Genomic DNA, 18,387 nt, shown 5'->3' on the forward strand with positions numbered 1-18,387 from the left:
GTTTTCAATCAGTTCAGCTAGGCAGAAACACAGATGGGATTATGTCACGAGTTAGTGAGTGAACATTAGCAGTAAAACACATACAACTTGCCTTAATGCCTCCATCCTTCTGTCATATTTGGAGGGACTTTATGCTGAAGTAAATTTAAAATCCATCAATTTAATGTGTCAAATGTCTTTTCTTTTAATATATGATTTAAGACCTTTTCTTGGGTCCTTAGAAGCCACTAAGCTCGGCATGAAGACGATCTACCAAGCTGACAAACTCAAATGACTCACATTGCTCATTAAAATAAAAAAGCAACATACACTCAACAGTCCTGCATTGAATCCTCCCTTTGTGTACTTTATAATGCTCAGTTCATCTTTAAACTGTTAAATAGATGTGTTGATGTATCCAGGCTGTGTTATATTAGACTGCATTAGCTTGGTGTTGCCAACAAGTTTGCAACTGAGTGTGACGTTATTGCACAACAAAGTGCTACTTTATGGTCAGCTTCTGTAGCTAACATATCGGTGACAATTAGGTAAGACATCAGTGCACACACCTGCAACTCACTTTAACTTTTCTTTCTTACTTATTTGGAGGTTCACGCTATTCCCCCCCCAGACCACTCGCTGTGTGCAGACACCCTGCCTGAGTCTCGGTGCAGTGACAATACAATCAAAGGTGTTATGATGTGGTGCGTTCATGGACCCAAATGCAGACTCAGGACAGCAGAGTTATTTTTCAAAAAACAATTTTATTTATTTCTCACAGGCAGAGGAAAAGACAGGAAATACATAGTCAAAAAGGAGGCGTCTCTATGCGCTCCGCATGGGTCCAAGCCGGAAAGTGGCAAAATCCTCTGAGCGGCTGACGAAGCCGACAGGTAAACAGTCACGTCAAACACAGAGGCGCGTCCTCGCGCTCCGCTCTGATCCTAGCCGGAAAGTGGCTGGCAGGCAGGCTGGAACGTCTGTGTGATACCCGAGGCTCGACACAGGAACGCCAAGACTACACAGTTGATCTCCGAGGAACTAACTGGAAGGCTTCTTCGTGCAGGTGAAAACCCGAGGCTCGACACTGGACGGCAGGTAAGTTGAACAGGTAAGGTAACCCTCCGCTCTGATCCTAGCCGGAAAGTGGCTGGCAGGCAGGCTGGAACGTCTGTGTGATACCCGAGGCTCGACACAGGAACGCCAAGACTACACAGTTGATCTCCGAGGAACTAACTGGAAGGCTTCTTCGTGCAGGTGAAAACCCGAGGCTCGACACTGGACGGCAGCTAAATTGAACACAAAAACAGATTGTTAGAGCTAAAAGAGCTAGGTGAGGAGCTAGAAGAAGAGAGAGGAGAAATAGGAGTGAAGATACAATAGGAGGGAGGAGATGGGTCACAGCGAGTGGAGGAGCCAGTGCTGCGTTGTGAGGCTGGGATTCTACGGAGGATGAGCCGTGGGGAGTCGGGGCGGTTGGGGTCCGGGATGAGGAAAGACTTCCACGTGAAGCGTTGTCCCGCCTGAAGGTTTAAAAAAATAAATACAACCATCAGACCACTGCTCCACATCGTGGAAACAAACCAAGGACTGTTACATCATATAGACTTCTCTGCAGGCAGTTCTGTTAGTCATTCGGTATGTGAGTCTCAATGGGAGATGATGAAAGAAACTTACCAAAGTGTTAAAATAACTGTGTGACATTCAGGTTCTTTGTTCTTACCGTGCTCCTGGTTGGAGGGACTGTGTCCGTGCTGCCAGGGTTGTAGTCTGGTGGGGGACTAGGTGAGGAGCTAGAAGAGGAGCTAGAAGAAGAGAGAGGAGAAATAGGAGTGAAGATACAATAGGAGGGAGGAGATGGGTCACAGCGAGTGGAGGAGCCAGTCCTGCTTTGTGAGGCTGGGATTCTACGGAGGATGAGCCGTGGGGAGTCGGGGCGGTTGGGGTCCGGGATGAGGAAAGACCTCCACGTGAAGCGTCGTCCCGCCTGAAGGTTTAAAAAAAATAAATACAACCATCAGAACACTGCTCCACATCGTGGAAACAAACCAAGGACTGTTACATCATATAGACTTCTCTGCAGGCAGTTCTGTTAGTCATTCGGTATGTGAGTCTCAATGGGAGGTGATGAAAGAAACTTATCAAAGTGTTAAAATAACTGTGTGACATTCAGGTTCTTTGTTCTTACCGTGCTCCTGGTTGGAGAGACTGTGTCCGTGCTGCCAGGGTTGTAGTCTGGTGGGGGACTAGGTGAGGAGCTAGAAGAAGAGAGAGGAGAAATAGGAGTGAAGATACAATAGGAGGGAGGAGATGGGTCACAGCGAGTGGAGGAGCCAGTGCTGCGTTGTGAGGCTGGGATTCTACGGCGGATGATCCGTGGGGAGTCGGGGCGGTTGGGGTCCGGGATGAGGAAAGTCCTCCACGTGAAGCGTCGTCCCGCCTGAAGGTTTAAAAAAATAAATACAACCATCAGACCACTGCTCCACATCGTGGAAACAAACCAAGGACTGTTACATCATATAGACTTCTCTGCAGGCAGTTCTGTTAGTCATTCGGTATGTGAGTCTCAATGGGAGATGATGAAAGAAACTTATCAAAGTGTTAAAATAACTGTGTGACATTCAGGTTCTTTGTTCTTACCGTGCTCCTGGTTGGAGGGACTGTGTCCGTGCTGCCAGGGTTGTAGTCTGGTGGGGGACTAGGTGAGGAGCTAGAAGAGGAGCTAGAAGAGGAGCTAGAAGAGGAGCTAGAAGAGGAACTAGAAGAGGAACTAGAAGAGGAACTAGAAGAGGAGCTAGAAGAGGAACTAGAAGAAGAGAGAGGAGAAATAGGAGTGAAGATACAATAGGAGGGAGGAGATGGGTCACAGCGAGTGGAGGAGCCAGTCCTGCGTTGTGAGGCTGGGATTCTACGGAGGATGAGCCGTGGGAAGTCGGGGCGGTTGGGGTCCGGGATGAGGAAAGACCTCCACGTGAAGCGTCGTCCCGCCTGAAGGTTTAAAAAAAGAAATACAACCATCAGACCACTGCTCCACATCGTGGAAACAAACCAAGGACTGTTACATCATATAGACTTCTCTGCAGGCAGTTCTGTTAGTCATTCGGTATGTGAGTCTCAATGGGAGATGATGAAAGAAACTTATCAAAGTGTTAAAATAACTGTGTGACATTCAGGTTCTTTGTTCTTACCGTGCTCCTGGTTGGAGGGACTGTGTCCGTGCTGCCAGGGTTGTAGTCTGGTGGGGGACTAGGTGAGGAGCTAGAAGAGGAGCTAGAAGAGGAGCTAGAAGAGGAGCTAGAAGAGGAGCTAGAAGAGGAGCTAGAAGAGGAACTAGAAGAAGAGAGAGAAGAAATAGGAGTGGAGAAGACACAAGAGGAGGGAGGAGATGGGTCACAGCGAGTGGAGGAGGAACGTAGGGGGACGTAGGGGAACTGTCGTGCCATCTGAGGTTAAAAACACACACAACCCTCAGACCACTGATCCATATCATAGTCATTTCTCATATCACATTGAAAGGATCAGTAGCACAAAGCAGTGTGACTAGATAGAAAGTAAATGTCATACAATAAATGATACGCTCGCAAAAGTATTAGCAGAAACAAACCCAGTACAGTGCAACATGTTTGCATTTGTTTCAGTGTTGTTACTGCAGGAGGCCTTCCATATGTCTACATTGACTAAAAGTCAGAAACATATCAGCACTTTTTCGATAGAAAATATCTTTTAGTGGTTCTTTCACTCTGCTGTTCATTGTGTTAATATGTATGAAAAATATCACAAGTATGTAAGAAATGTATGAATTGTGAGTTAATATGGATTAAATATATTATCATGCGTGCATCACTTGTGATCCGTATCACCGAGAAGTTATATAAATATAAAGAAACACTATTTCTATTAGCATTTCTCAGTTTAAGCTAACGCTGGACGGTCGGGTCTATAAAGCTAACGTTAGCTAACCAAGAAAGCAGCTTTTGTTCAGATAAACTTGTTTAAACTTGGTCTCAACAGTCAAAAGTCAGTCCTAGTGGATTAATATACACTGATAACTGAAAATATTATCAATATTAGAATAAACATCGGTTCAGATAGATACATAAATAAATACATAAAAAACAGTGGTGGAAAAAGTATATAAATATCGCTTTTTTTCCTGCAAAAGTTGATCAGAATCAGACTTACCTTTATCAGTAACGTTAAGTCACGGATGCAGAAAAATCCTGGTTTGAAGGTGTTTCTTGGGAGGTTTCTTCGAGTGAAAGTAGATTTCGGCTTTTTCGAGTGAAAGTAGATTTCGGCTTTTTCTGACGGACCAACGGTTGGAACAGACTGAATTTAGAAAAAATGCACAATTTGGTAAACATGGTAACGATGGAACGTTCGACTGAGAACAGCTCGTTCTTACCTCAGAGTCTCCATCAGGTCCTCAACAGTCCTCCGCTGCACAAACAGACATTAAATACAACTTTAAGAGGAATATATCCACATGAGCTCAAATAATACAACTAACATGACATTGTGACTCAGTCTCCTGTCGCGTTTGAGAGTCACGTGACCTGCCCAGGGGTTAACCACACATTAAGTCTCCATTCAGGCCTATTTAAAAAACACGGTCTCATATAATGTCCAATAATATAGAGATGCATGTTTGCATGGAGGTTTGAGGGTGTCAGGTTGGACCCTGTCCTTGGTCCTATGTGGTCCTCCAGTGTCCACAGATTGACAGCACGTGGACCTGCTGTTTCACGTTTCCTACATTGTTGTGACAGGAAGCCAGAGTTTCAGAATAAGTGACACAAACATCAATTTGAAATAAAATGAAAACATATTTTCTGAGGTTTGTTTACTGGTCCACATCCTGTCTGTCTTTGGGCCATCGTTGGACAAATGTCTCTCCAGAGACATTACATTTACACACCCCTGCATCACACCTGTATTACTCTCTTTGATCCATTTTCTTTTGTTAAAGTAGAAACTTGATGTAACTTTACTAATTGCTATTGTGCATAGTGGCATGTATGCACATGTTAAATGAGTTGTTTAACAAGTACTTGTGGGAAGAAGCAAAGTTAGTAATGTGCACGAATGAGTTCTTTGGTCCGAAATATTCTGCTAGGATGAACACTGTACACACTTTGGTTAGATTTTAGTCTACATGATTTAAAACACTGACCAAGGACTTGCTGTCATATAATGTATGTAAATGTAGATAATGGTTGGCTGCTATGTAATAGAATTTGTCACCAAGGAATCAAACCCGAAAAACAAATGCTATTTGTACACTTGAAGCACGATTGAGATTACTTACACTTCTTTACATAATTGTTATTGTGGAAAGCATTTTGTACACAGTCTCATCTATATAGTAGTTACAGACATAGATAAAGACAAATATGATGCATATGTTCATTAACACCACTATATTTGCTGTCATCATTACTGTCTGTTTTGCTAACATGAGTAAAATATAATACAGAGATGTGTTTTATCACATCAGAGCTACAATGATCTCAATAAGTTAATGGAACAAATTGTTTTCCTGTGATGCCAATACACACATTTGTGCACTTCTAGCACTCAACCAAATTAGTTGTCAAATACTGTGTTATGCATTTGTTGGCATGTGTGTATTTGTGTGAACTTTGTAGTTTGTGGTTAGATTTTCCTTGAAAGATGTTTTGCATTCTTTACTTCACAGCTGTCACAGAAATGACACATGTCTTGCTCTCTGACTCTTTCAAAACAACTAAAAATAATCATTTTTGAATTGTGATTGAGACAAAATGGCAGATAGGGCAATAGAGAGGCACAGATCTCAAATGTTTCCCAAAAACATGTCGAGACACATTACATCTGTGTCGTTGTTGTGTCCTGTGCATCTCTTTTTCTCTCACTACAGCATAGGCATGCGAAAATCTGCCAAAAGTCAGCAACCAAAAGGAGGAAGGTTTTTGACTCTAGCCGACAGAGAGCTGAGGGTACAGACCTCCACGCGCTCAAACCCCTCAAACCAAAGGTAAGACTACACCTTAGGGCGGGGGAGTACAATTAGATTTAATAGGAAGAGAAAAACTGCTCAAAGTTGTACATCTCCGTGTGGAATCTCTGTCCGAAAATAACTGCAAGAACAGTTTCATGACATTTGAATATGTACAATTCAGCCGATATAAATGTAGGCGCTTTCAATTGTATTTCAGTCACAAGGTTCATCTTCCACTGGGAAAGTAAGTTGATTTGTCCTTTCTTTCTGTGTACATTAGTTTTTAGTGGCACGATTAATCAGCTGAAGCCCAAATGGCGTTCCCTCAGATCCCTCACTGTTTCTGGCTTTATAGATACTGGTTTCCCCTCTTTGAGCCATTGGCTTAAATAGTCTGAGGCGTGTCAACTCATACTGGTGGTATTAGTTTAAAAAAAAAACACTGAATCTGTGGTATTTTCCTTTCCTTTCCACAACTATAAATCTTAAGATGTATGCATTATAATTTCATTTTCTTTAAACATAACTGTGTTGACAGTATGTGTGAAGTCAAACTAAAGAAATAATTAATGAACTCATGTTGCAAACCGGAAAGGAACCTTTCGGCAGTCCGAGTTGCCGCACGGACTATAAATGAGGTGGCACACAACATCAATAAGGAAGGAAGGAAGTGAAGCGAAGCCGCAAACTGAAGCAATGCTTAGCGCAAAAACATCCAACCCCGTGCAAACAGACCTACAAACGCCAGAGAGGCAGCCGGTAAGACACCAAGCCCATCAGGAGACCCAGCGGACAATTGAAAGTAAATGTTTGTGCAGGCGATAGCCGCTAGTGTTAGCCACGGGGCCGAACCGGCAGTGCGGTCGTTAACCCTATGAATGCCAGTGTGTGTCATGTTTGGGTCTCATTCATAATTTAATGATGTCATGATTGTTTAGTGAGCTTATATGTAGCAGAGAAATTAGTTAAAATGATTATGATATTATATTATTGTGGTGGCATTATTTAAATTAAGTAAATGTAAAATATTTAAAATCTGAAGTTAACTTAATGAAATCCCTAAATGCATTAATAATAACAGTTGGGGAATTTATGTCGCACTTTGTTTAATTTAAGAGGGAAAAGGAAATAATTGTTAAAAATGTATATTTTCCAGAACATTGTAAAAACAACCCTTTTCTTGTTTATTGGTTCAAAAGGTTTTTCACCTACCTGCTTGTTTGCAAACTACTTGCTTACTTGCAAAGTACCGACTTACCTGAAACCTTGAAATCACAAAATAAAAGAAGATAAGAGGAAAAGAAAAGTGTGGTTATTGAGTGAAGTCCAGCAACTCTGGGTAGATGTCCAACTCCTTCAAGTGGAGATTGCACAAAGAAGGGGAGAACTTGGCAGTGAAAAACCGCCAGTACCATAAAGCTGGCCAGGAAAAAGTACAGGAGCTTAAAGCTGGAACAGCAGGAGCAAAAACCTGGAATCCTGGAAAGGAAAAAGAGTGGAGAATAAAGCACCATAGGCAACAGTAAAGGCGCCATTGGAAACACCACTTGTCAAATTCACAATTAAAGGACCTTAAAAATAAAAGTAAACATGGCTAATCAAGAAGCTGGAAAATCAGTTGAACAATTGAAACTTGAAAGAACTACAGCCAAAAGAGTGTTTTCCCGTCTGGTCAACAGTATAACCCGGTCACATACGGACATGTCTGAAGAAGAGCTCAGAGACAGTTTCAACAAACTCAAGGCACTAGGAGAGAACGTCATGGAGGCAAATGATGAGCTGGAAGCTGGCTTTATTGCAGATCTCGAAGCAGAGCTGGAAACGGATGAAGTCATGTTAACGGAGCAGGCAAAAGCCGACCTGGAAAAAACTACAAATGAGTGCCAAGAGAAGCTGAAGGAGGTCAAGAGGTTGCTCCAGAAGACTCTTTGGGTCAATTTTGGAAGTAGGGAAATGTCTATAGCACTACAAGCAGCAGAGGCAGCATGCGAACGCGTCGCTGCTGTGCAACCAAACATTAACCAGGAAGCGTATCAATTCATGCTGGACCAACTGAAAGGGTTGGTAGGAACAGCAAAGGACACGCATGGCCGATGGGAGCAGTGGGCCCCACCAGAGGCTCAGGGGGAGCTTCAGAGGCATGTGAGAGAGCTCGAACTTCACGTCCCCTTGATGGTCTCCAGAAAGGCTGACTTCATACAAGCAACCATAAAGGAGGATACTGATAGACAAGCCCAGGTGAGAGCTACATCTAATTATCGGATACCAACCATCAAGCTAAAGCCAACAGCCCTCCCCAAGTTTGGTGGCATCAAACGTGATTTTCACAGGTGGAAGAAGGACTGGGAAGCGCTGCAGAGTCAGGGAGAGCCAACAGGCTCAAAAGAAGTGAAAAAGGTCCAGCTACTAGACAGCCTGGAGGATAAGATCACACGAGAACTTCGGCTCACGGCTTACAACACATCTGATGACATCTTCCGTGTGCTAGAGAACCGCTACGGCAACCAAACATCCATTGCCATAGAAATAGTGGAGGAGATACAGAAGATGCCAGCTGTCAAAAGTCACCAGCCACGGAAAATCGTCGACTTAATTAAAACTGTGGAAAAAGCACTTCAAGATTTGAGTGACCTTGGAGACACAGGTGCTATAAAAAATCCCCTTGTGACTAAGTCCATTGAAAGTAAACTCCCGGAGACACTCAAGAAGGAATGGCTTGTGTATGCAGCTGACAGGAGGAATGATGTGACGTCAAGAGGTCGGTTCGACGGTCTCTTGGCATTCCTCAAAGACCAGGAGAGCATATATGAACAGCTTGAGCAACTGATGGAGGAAGAGCCAAACAAGAGAGAAACCAAGGTGGAGCCAAGATATGCCAGAACCAAGTCAACCAAATCAAGCAACGACCAGGAAGGGTGTGTGGTCTGCAGTGATGTAAAACACAAGTGGAAGATCTATTTTTGCAGACAGTTCCGAGCGCTGAAACTAGCAGAGAAGAGAGCTGCAGTAAAAAGGTTGGGAGCATGTAAAAGATGTTTGGAGGTTCATGGCGATGGCTCACAGTGCAAACCTGGATTCCTGTGCAGAAACCAGGACTGCAAGGATGCAGATACTCCTGAGCATCACTTCTATCTGTGCCCCAACGCTGAGGCAAAGAAAAGCAGCGATGGTCAGAAGAGAAGCAGCGATGGTCAGAAGAGGAGCAGGTTCGGTCCGGAAGGGGATAAAGGCAGGAGGAAGTACACAGAGGAGCAGGAGGGCTTCTTCGGGAAATTCTCACCTGAATTGGCAAACCAATGCCGAAATGTGTTTTCCAATACTGCATCCAGGGCTTTCAATACTGTCAAAGACCAACCAAGCCTTTTAGGGGAAAGCGGACTTCAAGAGCTGCCAGTACTGATGATGCTTGTCGAGGTCACAGCAAACGCTGGGCAGAAAATTGGAACATTAATCGATTTGGCTTCTGACACCAATTACATAACCCACAAGACTGCAAGCAGGCTAAACCTCAAAAATGAAGAAGTCGCACTTGTCGTCCATGGAGTTGGGGGCATGGAGGTTCGTGTAGAGACGAAACGATACCTCCTCAAGATCAGAGTGAAGACACCAAAAGGCACTCTCAGAGCTCACCAATTGGTGTGTTATGGACTGGACAGCATTGCAGAGATACACAAACATGTGGAACCAAAGGAGCTCCAGAGATTCTTCCCAGATACACCGCTGGATGAACTCCGGAGACCTAAAGAAATAAGTCTGCTCATTAGCCACAAAGAAGGTCAACTAGCGCCACAGAGGATCAGAGCTGTTGGAGACCTTGTGCTGTGGGACGGTCCACTGGGGAAAACAGTGGGAGGAACGCATCCTGAACTCTTTGAAGAACTCACCGTGTCAGCTCACATGTCGAAGACACACTTTGCGAGGTCGATGAGAGCAGCGGCTGCAAGATATGAGGAACAACTCACCAGCATGGTCCCAGAGGGTCCGCTGGCAAATAATCAAGGCACCATCCAGCTCTGTGAATCAAGCACTTCAGCCATCAACCAGGACTTTTTAAAGTGGTGGAGATGGGACAGCATCGGCGCAGGATGTGAGCCAAAGTGTGGAGGCTGCCGCTGTGGGAACTGTCAGCCGGGTGGCAAGGAAATGACTCTTGCCGAGGAGCGAGAACTCCAAGTGGTGAAAGAGGGTCTCACCTACGTCACAGGAGACGCCCACAGCAAAGAACCACACTGGCATACCAGATATCCATGGGTAGGGAACCCAGACTCCCTGCCGAACAATAAAAGGACTGTGGAGGCCACATTCCTCAGGACGGAAAAGCAACTGGCCAAAGAACCTGAATGGAAAGTTGCCTATACTGCTCAAGTCCATGACATGATAGATCGGAAAGCTGCAACCAAGTTATCCAGAGACACAGTGATCAACTGGCATGGGCCAGTATGGTATGTGAGTCACCTCATTGCTCCAAACCCCCACTCTGTCACAACCCCTGTGAGACTTGTTTGGAACAGTAGTCAAAAGTTCAGAGGTGTGAGCCTGAACGACCTACTGATGAAAGGCCCGGATGTCCTCAACCAGATTCGTGCAGTGCTCCTGAGATTCAGGGGTGGAGTGCATGCTGCTCTGGGGGACATAAAGAAGATGTATAACTCAGTCTGGCTGGAAGAAAAGGAGATGCACCTGCATAGATTCCTTTGGCGTGATTCAGAGGACGAAGAGCTGGGGGAATATGCAATCACCAGGGTAAACATCGGTGACAAGCCAGCAGGATGCATCGCACAGCTTGCAATGCGTGAAACTGCCAACCTCCCACCTTTCACTCACCTCAAAGAGGAACGGCAGGTTATTCAAGAAGACAGCTACGTTGATGACATTCTCACGTCCCACAATGACTTAGACCAGCTGAAAACCATCACGGCGAATGTGCAACAGATTCTGAAAGCTGGCGGGTTCGAGCTCAAACCTTGGGTTTATTCTGAGCAAAGTGGGAGGAAAGAGTGCAGTGACAAGCTGGAAAAGGCTGCGGAAAAGACCATGGTCTTACCAAACCAGATGCGAGAGGAGGATAATAAAGCACTCGGCCTTGGCTACATGGTAGAAGAGGACAAACTCCATGTCATGGTGGGAATAAACTTCTCAAAGAGAAAGAAAAAGATGAGACTCAGCCAAAACCTTCTGCAGGAGCAGATAAGAGCCCAAACACCCAACCCCCTGACTCGGCGAGCACTGCTGAGCCAAGTGTCAGGGCTGTATGATCCAGTCGGCCTGGTAACTCCCATCAAGCAGAAGGGAGCTATCCTGGTACGTAGGGCATTCCAGGAAGCAAAGGGTGGAAGTGCACCTGTAAAGGACTCATGGGATACTGCGCTCTCAGATGCACTCAGGGAGGACGCAATAAAGCTCTTTGAGGAGTACGGCCAACTTGCCAAAGTCAAGTTCACCAGAGCACTGACTCCCCCAAGCTTTACTGATGGTCCCCTGGCGATCACATTCTCTGACGGTAGCGAGCATACTTATGGAGCAGTGATGTACCTCCGATGGAGTTCAGACCAGGGCCCGGTCATCCGGCTGGTGGAGTCCAAAGCAAAACTTACTCCTTTGGATCAAGGAGGGGATGCTGTCAAAGCAGAAATGTGTGGAGCAGTGTTTGCCTCACGGCTGAAAAAGTACTTTGAACTGCACAGCCGAATCCAGATTCAGAGGTGATACCATTTTGTTGATAGCCAGACCATCCTTGGTGCAATACAACGGGAAAGCTATGGCTATCAAACATTCTTCGCAAATAGGATCGGGGAGATTCAAAGCAACACAAGGGTCCAGGATTGGTGGTGGATTCCTGGCCCACAAAACATTGCCGACATTATAACAAGGGGAGCCAGCCATCAAGATCTCGATGAGGACTCAGAGTGGCAAAAAGGTCCAAAGTTTCTAAGCTTGCCAGTGGAGGAGTGGCCAATCACATCAGCCAAAGAACTCGCAGCCACTGCCAGGGAGAACGTCACAAAACTTCAAAAAAAGGCATATGCTGCTGCACTGACCAGAGCTCAGGCTAAGAAGCAGCAAGTGGAACACAAACTGAAACAGGAGGCACAAACAGAGCAACGGAGGCTACCTGCAGGGTCTGCAATCCAAACGCTGGTGGATGTCAGGAGATACAGCACTCTGAGCCGTCTGGTAAAGACAGTTGCATGGATCTGGAGAGCAGCTAAACAGTTTGGCAAAGGAAGCCAAGCTGTGGAGAGTCCAAAGTGGGAGGCAATCTCCTCCACAGGAGTCATCTCTGTAAGGGAACGAGAGGATGCCCTGAGAGACATTTTTCTTGCAGCGCAAGAAAACACAACCTTCCCTGGCACTACGTTAGACAGGCTTGTGGTCCACAAAGACAAAGACACTGGGCTACTGGTCTGTGGAGGCCGAATACAAAGCTTCAAGGAAGCTCAAGTTAGCATCCCCCTCTTACCCTATGACGCCTGGGTGTCCAAGCTGATAGCTCGAGAGGCCCACAATGAAGGTCATGAGGGAGTAGCTGGAACCCTCCTAAAAATGAGGAGGAAGGCATGGGTCATTAAAGGGAGGAGGATCGCACAAAAAGTTGTTGATGGTTGCATGGTCTGCAGGAGAGGAAAAGCAAAGACGTGTCAACAAGTAATGGCTGACTTGCCGCCAGAAAGGACTGAACCTGCTGCGCCATTTGAGTTCACATCAGTTGACCTCTTTGGCCCTTACCAAGTTAAAGATGACGTCAAGAAAAGAGTGACACTTAAGGTCTGGGGAGTTGTCTTTTGCTGCATGGCAAGCAGAGCCATTCACACCGAGCTGGCAAACACCCTGTCAACTGAAAGCTTCCTAATGGCTTATCAAAGGTTCACGGCAATCAGAGGTCATCCAAGAAAGATGTGGTCGGACCCAGGCACCAATTTTATTGGAGCAAAACCAGTCCTGGAGGAGCTCTACAGGGTTTTGGACCTAGACAAAGCAAACCTTGAAGAGACCGCAGCAAGGAATGGAACTGAGTGGCAGTGGAAAATCCATCCAGCCGATTCTCCACACAGGAATGGTGCTGCAGAAGCTGCTGTGCGAATTGTAAAGAGGGCATTCCAGAATCTTGGGAATGAGGCTTCACTAAGCTACAGTGAGTTCCAGACAACTCTTTACATCGCAGCCAACCTAGCAAATGAGCGTCCAATTGACGCAAGAGTACAGAGCAAAGAGGACTGCATTCAGTATGTCACACCCAACACTCTCCTACTGGGCCGGGCCTCTCAAAGTGGGGACTTGAAAACCTTTGACTTTCACAACTACCCGTACAAAAGACTGAGAGCTATGCAGTCGGAGGTGACCAAGTTCTGGAGGAGCTGGAGCCAACTCGCTGGTCCAAACTTATTTGTCCGAAGCAAATGGCATACTGAACAAAGAAATGTTGCCATTGGAGATGTTGTGTGGCTGTGCGACCAGAATGCGCTACGAGGGCAGTTCAAGCTTGGCAGAGTCATCGGCACGACCCCAGATGATAAAGGCGTTGTAAGGGACGTCAATGTAAGAGTTTTCCCGAGCTACTGTGTCCCTGTCACGAGAGCTCTGAAAGGCAAGTCAATTCCCAAAATCAGGAGGGAAAAGATCCAAGCCACCGTCCTTCACAGGGACGTCAGGCGGCTCGTTGTCCTATTACCTGCAGAGGAACAGGCAGAAAGTCAAACGCAGCAGGGAAAGGAGAACCAAGTTTGCCTTTGAAGCTGTCGATCTTCACACCGTTTCCAGGCGAAGATCGAGTGGGAGGTGTGAAGTCAAACTAAAGAAATAATTAATGAACTCATGTTGCAAACCGGAAAGGAACCTTTCGGCAGTCCGAGTTGCCGCACGGACTATAAATGAGGTGGCACACAACATCAATAAGGAAGGAAGGAAGTGAAGCGAAGCCGCAAACTGAAGCAATGCTTAGCGCAAAAACATCCAACCCCGTGCAAACAGACCTACAAACGCCAGAGAGGCAGCCGGTAAGACACCAAGCCCATCAGGAGACCCAGCGGACAATTGAAAGTAAATGTTTGTGCAGGCGATAGCCGCTAGTGTTAGCCACGGGGCCGAACCGGCAGTGCGGTCGTTAACCCTATGAATGCCAGTGTGTGTCATGTTTGGGTCTCATTCATAATTTAATGATGTCATGATTGTTTAGTGAGCTTATATGTAGCAGAGAAATTAGTTAAAATGATTATGATATTATATTATTGTGGTGGCATTATTTAAATTAAGTAAATGTAAAATATTTAAAATCTGAAGTTAACTTAATGAAATCCCTAAATGCATTAATAATAACAGTTGGGGAATTTATGTCGCACTTTGTTTAATTTAAGAGGGAAAAGGAAATAATTGTTAAAAATGTATATTTTCCAGAACATTGTAAAAACAACCCTTTTCTTGTTTATTGGTTCAAAAGGTTTTTCACCTACCTGCTTGTTTGCAAACTACTTGCTTACTTGCAAAGTACCGACTTACCTGAAACCTTGAAATCACAAAATAAAAGAAGATAAGAGGAAAAGAAAAGTGTGGTTATTGAGTGAAGTCCAGCAACTCTGGGTAGATGTCCAACTCCTTCAAGTGGAGATTGCACAAAGAAGGGGAGAACTTGACAGTATGACCCCCTATCTTCTCAAGCTGCACTACTTCTTTTGAACCTCTTGTAGACTTATACTCTTACTCTTTGACAAGTCACCATCAGAATACAGAGCTCGGCCAAAAGTCTGTTTGTCTTAGTTTGTTCTTGTAAACTTCTCTGCTGGCTGAGACAAAGCAGCCAGGACAGAGGACAGGAGGAATGACATACTACTGTATGTGATACCTACGTTCTTCATTATTATCATTTATAAACTTCACTCAGGACAATTTAGATTTGTTTCCAGTTATTAGTGGCTTTGCTGTTGTAAACATAACTGTTGCAGCTCTAGAACCAATATTTAGTTCTACCTAAATTACAAATAACTTCTATTCCTGTTCAGATCATTTAGTCATGAAAAAGTATTGATAAGAGTGGCTCCTTGGCCTAAAATCCTAAAGATACCTATCCGTACCTTTAGGCCACCGTAGTTCTATTAGGTACTGAGCTGAGGGTTGTGCAGTTGGTTGCAATTTGCAACCTCACCACTAGATGGATCTAAATCTCACACACTGTTCCTTTCAGGTAATTCTGATAAACCAAGACTTGTTGATCCTTGCGATTTGAATTGTGTCCAGTTAGACGTCTGTTGCTCAGCATATATATATATATAATATATATATATATAAATATATATATATAATATATATATATATATATATAATATATATATATATATAATATATATATATATATATATATATATTTGGTCATTACCTTTCTCTGATGACTTGTGACCCGTGTGTTAGAAAATCAAGTGGCAAAATGCGATCGACATATTGGGCACCCCTGGTTTAAGTGGTTTGTCAACTTTTATCATTTCATAAAGAGGTCATTCTTTACCTTCAGGTTATTTTATAAGTAGTAAATCTATTGTCTCTGCTGTCGGAATGTGGAGGTCCAGTTTGGTGGATAACTCACTCTGTCTGTGTACCTTATCAATTACTTTTTACAATCACTTCAGTAGTTTACTCATTTAATATTATCACCATCCAGATGAAGAAAGTTGCTATACAATAGAGTGAGGAGTCACTTGGTAGCAGTAGTCAGTCCCCTTAGCTCCCCAACCTCCTGCACCCCAACATCTGCTGCCATCAACCCCGGCTCCTGTGCCTCCGTCTCCAGCCACAGCAGCCTGGCATCAGGGTCTTCATCAGAGAACTGGAGCAGAGACCCTGAGCTCCGCAACACCGACAAACACTGCTTCAGCACCTGATTGGCCTTCCATTTCCCTTCCTTAGACCTCAACAAGGCATCTGTGGTGCCCTTATCAACTATAAGGTCCACACTGCTACAACCGTAGTGCTCGTGGAGCTGTGTGCAGTCCAGCTCTACGAACTCAAGCCGAGAGGAAAGATTGTGAGCTTGAATGGCTTTGGTTTGGACGTGTTCATGCATTAGTCGCACAGCTATGGGGGAAATGTCTGCACAAGTGACCCGGACCGGGAGAGGAGAGCGTCTGTAAATACAGGGCCCGAAAGCAGAAGTGCCACAGCCCATAGCCAGGACTTGGAGCAAACCGTCTGGGTGGGGCTTGGTCTGCAATAGGGGCATAATGAAGTCCCGGACAGCATCGAAGCCAAAGAACCACTCAAAGTGTTTGAAGGTGTTTGTGCTGCTGCTGCTCTCAGTGTAGAAGCGGTCCCAAGTTGCTTTCTTATCCATGTTTTCAATCAGTTCAGCTAGGCAGAAACACAGATGGGATTATGTCACGAGTTAGTGAGTGAACATTAGCAGTAAAACACATACAACTTGCCTTAATGCCTCCATCCTTCTGTCATATTTGGAGGGACTTTATGCTGAAGTAAATTTAAAATCCATCAATTTAATGTGTCAAATGTCTTTTCTTTTAATATATGATTTAAGACCTTTTCTTGGGTCCTTAGAAGCCACTAAGCTCGGCATGAAGACGATCTACCAAGCTGACAAACTCAAATGACTCACATTGCTCATTAAAATAAAAAAGCAACATACACTCAACAGTCCTGCATTGAATCCTCCCTTTGTGTACTTTATAATGCTCAGTTCATCTTTAAACTGTTAAATAGATGTGTTGATGTATCCAGGCTGTGTTATATTAGACTGCATTAGCTTGGTGTTGCCAACAAGTTTGCAACTGAGTGTGACGTTATTGCACAACAAAGTGCTACTTTATGGTCAGCTTCTGTAGCTAACATATCGGTGACAATTAGGTAAGACATCAGTGCACACACCTGCAACTCACTTTAACTTTTCTTTCTTACTTATTTGGAGGTTCACGCTATTCCCCCCCAGACCACTCGCTGTGTGCAGACACCCTGCCTGAGTCTCGGTGCAGTGACAATACAATCAAAGGTGTTATGATGTGGTGCGTTCATGGACCCAAATGCAGACTCAGGACAGCAGAGTTATTTTTCAAAAAACAATTTTATTTATTTCTCACAGGCAGAGGAAAAGACAGGAAATACATAGTCAAAAAGGAGGCGTCTCTATGCGCTCCGCATGGGTCCAAGCCGGAAAGTGGCAAAATCCTCTGAGCGGCTGACGAAGCCGACAGGTAAACAGTCACGTCAAACACAGAGGCGCGTCCTCGCGCTCCGGTCTGATCCTAGCCGGAAAGTGGCTGGCAGGCAGGCTGGAACGTCTGTGTGATACCCGAGGCTCGACACAGGAACGCCAAGACTACACAGTTGATCTCCGAGGAACTAACTGGAAGGCTTCTTCGTGCAGGTGAAAACCCGAGGCTCGACACTGGACGGCAGGTAAGTTGAACAGGTAAGGTAACCCTCCGCTCTGATCCTAGCCGGAAAGTGGCTGGCAGGCAGGCTGGAACGTCTGTGTGATACCCGAGGCTCGACACAGGAACGCCAAGACTACACAGTTGATCTCCGAGGAACTAACTGGAAGGCTTCTTCGTGCAGGTGAAAACCCGAGGCTCGACACTGGACGGCAGCTAAATTGAACACAAAAACAGATTGTTAGAGCTAAAAGAGCTAGGTGAGGAGCTAGAAGAAGAGAGAGGAGAAATAGGAGTGAAGATACAATAGGAGGGAGGAGATGGGTCACAGCGAGTGGAGGAGCCAGTGCTGCGTTGTGAGGCTGGGATTCTACGGAGGATGAGCCGTGGGGAGTCGGGGCGGTTGGGGTCCGGGATGAGGAAAGACTTCCACGTGAAGCGTTGTCCCGCCTGAAGGTTTAAAAAAATAAATACAACCATCAGACCACTGCTCCACATCGTGGAAACAAACCAAGGACTGTTACATCATATAGACTTCTCTGCAGGCAGTTCTGTTAGTCATTCGGTATGTGAGTCTCAATGGGAGATGATGAAAGAAACTTACCAAAGTGTTAAAATAACTGTGTGACATTCAGGTTCTTTGTTCTTACCGTGCTCCTGGTTGGAGGGACTGTGTCCGTGCTGCCAGGGTTGTAGTCTGGTGGGGGACTAGGTGAGGAGCTAGAAGAGGAGCTAGAAGAAGAGAGAGGAGAAATAGGAGTGAAGATACAATAGGAGGGAGGAGATGGGTCACAGCGAGTGGAGGAGCCAGTCCTGCTTTGTGAGGCTGGGATTCTACGGAGGATGAGCCGTGGGGAGTCGGGGCGGTTGGGGTCCGGGATGAGGAAAGACCTCCACGTGAAGCGTCGTCCCGCCTGAAGGTTTAAAAAAATAAATACAACCATCAGAACACTGCTCCACATCGTGGAAACAAACCAAGGACTGTTACATCATATAGACTTCTCTGCAGGCAGTTCTGTTAGTCATTCGGTATGTGAGTCTCAATGGGAGGTGATGAAAGAA

The 18,387-nt window shown here is 45.2% G+C and overlaps 1 protein-coding gene across 1 annotated transcript; it reads right to left on the minus strand.

Moving 5' to 3' along the window:
- Positions 1 to 15,638: 15,638 nt before the first annotated feature.
- Positions 15,639 to 16,274, minus strand: LOC306783909 (citrate synthase-lysine N-methyltransferase CSKMT, mitochondrial-like; the record flags this gene model as incomplete). Its single annotated transcript, XM_079277750.1, has 1 exon — positions 15,639 to 16,274. The coding sequence occupies one exon, from the start codon at positions 16,272 to 16,274 to the stop codon at positions 15,639 to 15,641; it is 636 nt and encodes a 211-aa protein (XP_079133876.1).
- Positions 16,275 to 18,387: the final 2,113 nt, after the last annotated feature.

Source organism: Melanostigma gelatinosum (genome assembly GCF_949748355.1).
Source record: "Melanostigma gelatinosum genome assembly, chromosome: 10".
Taxonomy (NCBI): domain Eukaryota; kingdom Metazoa; phylum Chordata; class Actinopteri; order Perciformes; family Zoarcidae; genus Melanostigma; species Melanostigma gelatinosum.